Source organism: Xenia sp. Carnegie-2017, unplaced genomic scaffold (assembly GCF_021976095.1).
Source record: "Xenia sp. Carnegie-2017 unplaced genomic scaffold, XeniaSp_v1 HiC_scaffold_58, whole genome shotgun sequence".
Lineage (NCBI taxonomy): Eukaryota > Metazoa > Cnidaria > Anthozoa > Malacalcyonacea > Xeniidae > Xenia > Xenia sp. Carnegie-2017.
The window spans coordinates 168,561-175,840 of NW_025813524.1; the positions used below are offsets into that span (position 1 = coordinate 168,561).

The 7,280-nt window shown below is 35.7% G+C and overlaps 1 protein-coding gene and 1 non-coding gene across 2 annotated transcripts; one reads left to right on the top strand and one right to left on the bottom strand.

Moving 5' to 3' along the window:
• The first annotated feature begins 4,021 nt into the window (after positions 1-4,021).
• On the top strand, positions 4,022-5,044 carry LOC124456623 (52 kDa repressor of the inhibitor of the protein kinase-like). The gene has a single exon (XM_047007020.1). The coding sequence runs from the start codon at positions 4,022-4,024 to the stop codon at positions 5,042-5,044; it is 1,023 nt and encodes a 340-aa protein (XP_046862976.1).
• Positions 5,045-6,904: 1,860 nt separating this feature from the next.
• On the bottom strand, positions 6,905-6,979 carry Trnaa-agc. Its single transcript has one exon. It is a non-coding gene; the product is annotated as a tRNA-Ala (tRNA).
• Between the last annotated feature and the right edge of the window lie 301 nt (positions 6,980-7,280).

A 7,280-nucleotide genomic window follows, 5' to 3' on the forward strand; every position in this document is an offset into this window, starting at 1 on the left:
TTTGAAAACAAACAAATGCATCATACAATGAAAACTATTAGAAGTGTAAACCATCAACTTAATAGTTATGAAATTAATAAAGTATCACTAAGTTGTTTTGATGATAAACGATACATATTAAATGATGGATGTTCAACTTATGCTTATGGGCATTATCTTATTAATTCAAATAACTAAATATTAACAAACAGTTATAATGTGTAGTAAGCATGTAGCGTAGGCCTCTGTTAGAGTAAAATCATACATACCTGCTCCTCATTTTTGACTATCTATCACATAACTTTTGTAACCAGTAATTAATACAAAACGGTTTACCGTATATATACCTTTTGTAATAACTGTTTGCTGCAGGCAGATTGTAAAACAAAAATTATATAAAACATTGTATTATTATACATGCGCTGATATTTACATGTGCTGGTTACATAAAACAACCATTGTTAAAAAAAACATGCACTAAGACACACGCCTGACAGACAAATTAAAAAAACATATAGATTCCATATTATGTAAAGAGCATATGTGTGTCTGTTGCGCTCAAAATTCCCGGCTTGGAGCCGGAATTTTTCGCAGCGAAACAATGATTTAAAAAGATGCTTTGTTAACAACTGATTGTAAAAGAGCATATATTAAGCCTCTGTTATTCTCGAATTCTTCGAATTCTTCGAATATCACTTTGGGCTCCAAATATTTCTCTTCGAGAAAATTTTCCCCGCCGAGCCCTAAGGATTCTCGAAAATTCATTTCCCCTGCTCGATCATGGAGTAATATCACTTCGTGATATCACGTCATGATCTATGCTGCCGAATTTTCTCCGAACCGATGCTTTGTTAACATTTATTTGTAAAGATTGCTTGTAAAGAGCATATGTTAAATGTCTGTTGTCCTTCGGACACTACGGGTGCGCTCCTGATTCACTTCGTGAATCACCCACCGTCGCTGAGGATTCTCGGGGCTCCATTCCCTGCTCAATTTTAGCTACGCTAAAATTTGCGCTGCCGAGCCCCTCCGAACCGATGCTATGTTAACATTAATTTGTATAATTTAAACGCACCTATATATTTCAAAAACATATAGATTCCATATTTTTAAACGATAGATTGTAACCTCGAGATTTTTACCACCTTTTTTCCCACTACTTTGAGAACATGGGCTTTTTACACAGCTTTGTTTATATGGCCTTTTGCGTTGGTATCCCTTTGGAAACACGGCCTTTTCCCACTACTTTGAAACAATGAGTTTTTTGCGCAGCTTTGTTTACATGACCTTTTGCGTTGGTTACCCTTTGAACCATGGTTTATTTTGCGCTGATACCCCCATGTCTTATACTACTTAAGTTTTGTCTGCCTTTTTTTATTGTTTGATTAAGGCTTCTTTTAATCATATTTCCGTCAAAATTCTTTCTCCACACGAATGATGAAAAATTTCTTCTTGCTTGTTGTCATAGTATAATGACAAGTTAAAAATTGCAGAGATAATAATTGTTAAGACTCATAGCTATAATTTTTAAGACAGTTATGATACATAATATTTTTTCCAAACCAAAACTGATAATGGCCTTGCACGTTATTTCACAATCTTAATTGGCGGTGTTTGAAATACATTAGGCCTGCATACATACGAGTTAATTTACTGTTTTAATACTTTAATGCCTTCATTCAATCTGAAATGCACGCATGCCAAGGAAATAATCGATCCATTGGAAAATTACTGCTAACAAAAGAGCCTATGTCAATAATATGCAAGTAAAAGCACTCACAAAAACTCATGCAAAGTCTTAAGCAAACGGCGAATCTCTACCATGTAGAATGGCTACACAAAACAGAATCACGCCAATTTTGAGTAAGTTGAATTGGAATACAATTTCAATGTTAGATATGACTTTAGAAAATTTATGTTGTGATTTTGTTCATTATTTTAGGCCAGTGCGAAGTCTGAAAGTTGTGGGTAATTTGCCCCCCAAGTTGCGAACATAAAATCCATGTTGTCGGAGGTGGAAGAAAGACTGATTGAATGCTTGCCATCCAAATGTCCTATTTGCTTGTAAGTCAAATAATTAATATGCTTGCTAAATGTTGTAGTCGTTTTTTTTATGTATGTCTATTGCTTTATACTCTAGATGTTTTGACGAAGAAGTCGACAGATTTCTCGAAGATTTTTTTGAGTATATATTTTTAGAATTCTTTATCTTTTGAAAATTGATACAGTAGAACAGTAGGTAGGATTGATTTCTTTTTATTTCAGAGTGATCATTGCTAGTTTTTTCCAATAAAATAAAAATGTTTTATTTCAATAAAATTTATTTAAGAATATCAACGTCTCATTTTCTAATTTGTTCTTTTTTTCTGTCAAAAATATTTTTCTCCAATCATTGCAAGTGTACTTGATAAGTTCTAGCCCATTTACTATCGGAGTCATGTCTTGTAAGCTATCAAAGAAGGATTTCATGACTTCTTCCTCATCAATTTTTGATACTGCATCTTCAAAGTAAATCGCTACCCTTTCATCATTAGGCATCATCAAGCATTCATGGCGTTTTTGTGAGAGATGGTCAACGCGACAACGGTCACAGTCTTTTCCACAAGTTCGTATATTTTAAAACCAATTTCAGTGGCATAGCACTTCAACAATTTATTCTGTATATTGCTTTGGCGTTCATCTAAAACATGGCTCTCATCTTCAAATTCGAAGGACGATTCCTTCACTTTCCTTGCTTGCTCAATGTCTGCTTTTAAAGCCATTTTCGTTTTAGTAAGACAAAAAATACCAAATAACTTTAACTCATTAAAATTGTAACGTGTTCTCCTTTTTTATATTTGCAAAGGAAAAAAGAAAACGGATCTAATATTGCTTTAAGAATAGAAAACAATTGACAATTTTCATTAAGTTTCATCGTGTTTCAATTAATCATGTCATCCGATAGCAACCTTCGTTCATTTTATATCGTTTCCGGTTTACACGCGCGCGCCCTGTTTACTTCCTAGGACTGGAAACTAATTGACACGGGTAAGAGCTCCGTTTACTTCCGGGACCATACCTGCACCTTAACTACTTGTACATACAGCAATTGTGCACAAAGCATTACATGAGCAACTGAATCTTAAACAGTACCAGGGCATTAGGTGGCTTTTCGAAGTTGTGGGTGTTCCATGATATAACGCATAAAAGTTAATTGAGTGTTTAAACTGCTTCAACTTGTTCTTTTAATTTTTTTTACAAAACTTACGAAAATTGACCGAAATCCCTTCGTCAGAGACAGTTGACAAACCCTTCATCTTGTCATACAACCAACAAGTCAGAGATAGTTGACAAACCTTACATCATAACAAACCAGGGGCGGATTGAAACTACGTCACATTCAGCACGCGACGTAGTTAAATTCTCTACAGCAGCGGAAAAAATAAATCAAATTTTAAATTTCCCTAGTTCAAAATAAAAACAATTTGCTCGTGTGGATTGAAATCCGTTTTGTCGAAATTACCAAGAGCATTTTTCTATTCGCCTTTTGCAGGTTCGAATCTCGTCTCGGTATGGTGTACTTTGTTTCGTTGTGTGAATAATGATCATGAATTCTTTATCCGAAAATTAATTAAATTTTTTGTGTCCTCACAACGAAAGCATTAGAAAAATAAACATATTGTCAGGATTAGGGATAGTATTATGAGAATTTTGTGCAACAATGTGCATTCACTGAGCAATGTTATTGTTTCCAGGACCTGGATTAAGCATTGGATTAAGGGTTCAAGTGGCTAAAAATACTTATATTTCACTTGCGGGAGAAATACGTACCTGATGAATGCTCTGAATTTCCTGAAACTGTTGATGCAAATGATCGCAGTAGGTCCTTTCGACATGATTGGCTGAAGGATTATCTTTGGCTTTCGTATTCCCCAAGTCTTAATGGTGCTTTATGCTTACCCTGTGTTTTGTTTGGTGATAGGTTTCCCTCCAAAAACAGTCGAATTAAAATATTTTTTCAGAGCCATTAACACATTGGCCTGATGCCTCAAGTGCAATAAAAATGCATATAAGTACATCATCAGGTCTTCATGTTCACACGTCGGCTCTTCTTAAGGATATCTTGGATCAGAGTTCCGGTAAAAGCCAGCCAATAAATGTCATGATTGATAGTAACTTAAAGAAAAAGGTTTCAGAAAATAGGAAAAAATTAGTTCCAGTAGTTGATACCATCATTCTTGCAGGTCGCCTTCAATTACCACTTAGAGGTCATCGCGATGATTCTCAGTATCATCCTGACGTTGGTAAATATTCTGAAAAGCATGTTTGTAATTTTATTGAATTATTAAACTTCCGTGTTCGTGCTGGGGACACCATTTTGGAAGCCCATCTTAAGCATCATGATAAACATACCTCCTACATCTCTAAAACTACTCAGAATGAGTTAATTAGGTGTTGTGGTCAATTCTTCACTGAACTGCTTCTAGTTGAAGTAAAAAAGAGCACGTTTTATGCATTGATTGCAGACGAAACATGTGATATTTCTAATGAAGAACAGATGTCTTTGGTTTTGCGTTTTGTTGACGAGGAGTTCAACATAAGAGAAGAATTTTTTCGTTTCATTCATTGTAGTGAGGGTATGTCTGGGAAGAACCTTGCATCTATGATTTTGAAATGTTTAAACGAAGAGTTGAATTTAAACATTCAGGACTGTCGTGGGCAGTGGTATGATGGCGCAGGTGCTGTTGCTGGATGCATTAATAGTCTTGCTGCTAGGATTAAGAATTTGAATGGGAAAGCCATTTACACACATTGTTTCAGTCACAGATTAAATCTTAGTATTTGTGGGACTTGTGCTGTTCAGTATGTAAGAAATGTTTTGGAACATGTGAAGGAAGTTGCTAACTTTTTTAACTCTTCCCAATGCAGACAACTAATTTTGGAGAAATGCATTAGAGAAAACTGTCCAGATTCTGCAAAAAAGAGATTGAGAAGTGCTTGTAAGACAAGATGGGTCGAGCGTATTACTAGCTTAGATACTTTTGAAGAACTGTATGTTGCTATTGTTTTTCCTTGGAAGAAATGAGTTTTAACGTCGAAGGCAAGTGTAATCGTGAGACCTCTAGTAAAGCTTCCCCTCTGTTACATCTTTTGACATCTTTTGATTTTATTGCAGCAGTGGTAATAACTAGGAGTATTTTTGATCTTACTCTTCCAGTTACTCAGTTACTTCAGTCTTCTAGTAATGATATTGCTGACGGTTTGAACTTGATTGAGGCATTAAAAAAATTGTCGAGAACTGTAAGAAATGAAGTCGATGTTTATCATGCTAACTGGTACAGTATTGCATTGACGATGGCAGAAAAAGGGGGTGTTGAAGAGAAAAAACCTAGAACTTGTGGTCGTCAGGCAATTAGAAGTAATGTTCCGTCTGAATCTGTATCTGATTACTTTAAGAAAACAATAACCATTCCTTTAGCTGATCACTTGTGTTCTGAGTTAGAAAAAAGGTTTGATTCGTCAGCAACTAGCACATATTATGGCTTGTTTTTAATTCCATAAGTTACTTTTGTGACTTTCTTGTGGAGTTTCTTGTAAGGAAAAATTTTACCCATTTTCTTCTTTGTTCTTGGATGATCTTCCAAATCCAAAGGCTTTAGATGGTGAACTTGATCTCTGGCAGAAATACTGGGAATCGTCTTCTAAAACTGGTCTTCCTGAAAATGTCTCTTCTACTTTAAAGTCGGTAAATTTTCCAGGTTTTGAGAACATAAAATTATTGTTAAAGATCTTAGGTACTATTCCAGTAATTTCTTGTGAGTGTGAGAGGTCGTTCTCTGCTTTGCGAAGATTAAAGAACTATACAAGAAGTACTATGGCTGCTGACAGGTTAAATGGTCTTGCTTTATTGTATATTCATCAGGACACTAATCTAGATATAGAAAAGATTATAGATCTTTTTGCAAAAGACAAAAGAAGAATTGAACTAGCTTTCGAATTCGGAGTGAAAGTTCTTCATGCCTTTTTTAAACTCTTGACTGTAAATATAACTGCCGCTAACCTCAGTGAATATAAACACAAACAGTCGTTCTCAGGACTTTACTTATCTGGACGATCAAATCTACAAACATTTTTTTGCTTTTTTTTATAGACAACTTCATTTGATAAATTGACATGGAATCGTTTGCATAATAATCAGCATATATGTATGACGAGACCATTATAAAATGAAATTCCATATTAATGAAGCGTAAAGAATTTTTTTAGGCTAGGTTTGTAATGAACCAGGCCGTCCATTTCGGAAGCCCTCAAAGCATATTTTTCTGCGAGTTTCCTAGGCATGCTGATGAGCTCTGATATTAAACGAAACGGTCAAAATCAATAATTTATGAGCAAGAATGCTAGCTCATTCCAGTAATAAATATTTTGGAAGACCAACTGCAAAAACGCAGGAAATAGCGTTTTTCGCAATCCAATTTTAAAATTTTACCTTGGGGGACATGTTTCTGGACCCCCCTAGAAAAGTCGCGCTAATGGTGCGACATTGTGCCTAAGTTCATATACGAAGCTGGATCCGCCCCTGTGTTAAACAACCAGCAATTCAGACTCAATTGACAAACCATACGTCATGTCACAAAGCCAATTTGTCAGAGATAGTTGACAAATCTTACGTCATGTTATACAACGACCATGTCAGAGACAGCTAACAAACCTTAAATCATGTCATACAACCAACATGTTAGAGAAAGTTGACAAATTATAGATCATGTCATACAACAAACATGTTAGAGACTGCTGACAAACGATACATCATGTTTTATAACAAACATGTCAGAGATATCGTATGAATATTTTATGCAGTGCGGTGTTTGAAATTAAATGAAGATATGATCTTCGCACTTTGCTGGACAATTTAAGCAATCGTCTTAGGATCTGAAAAAATCAGGTGACTCAACGGGATTCGAACCCATGACCTCTGCGGTGCTGGTGCAGTGCTCTGACCAACTGAGCTATGAAGTCACACTGTGGTGAGCAGGTCAATATTGAAATTAAATGAAAACATGAGCCCAACAATATTGACCTGCTTACCACTGTGTGACTTCATAGCTCAGTTGGTCAGAGCACTGCACCGGCACCGCAGAGGTCATGGGTTCGAATCCCGTTGAGTCACCTGATTTTCTCAGATCCTGAGAAGATTGCTTGAATTGTCCAGCAAAGTGCGAAGATCATATCTTCATTTAATTTCAAACACCGCACTGCATAAAATATTCATACGACATTCCTTTCACGAGAAAACATGAGCCAAACAATATTGACCTGCT

What these genes read in the sequence shown, in the direction of transcription:
- LOC124456623 (XM_047007020.1), top strand. Translation starts at nt 4,022, where the DNA reads ATGCATATAAGTACATCATCAGGTCTTCATGTTCACACGTCGGCTCTT.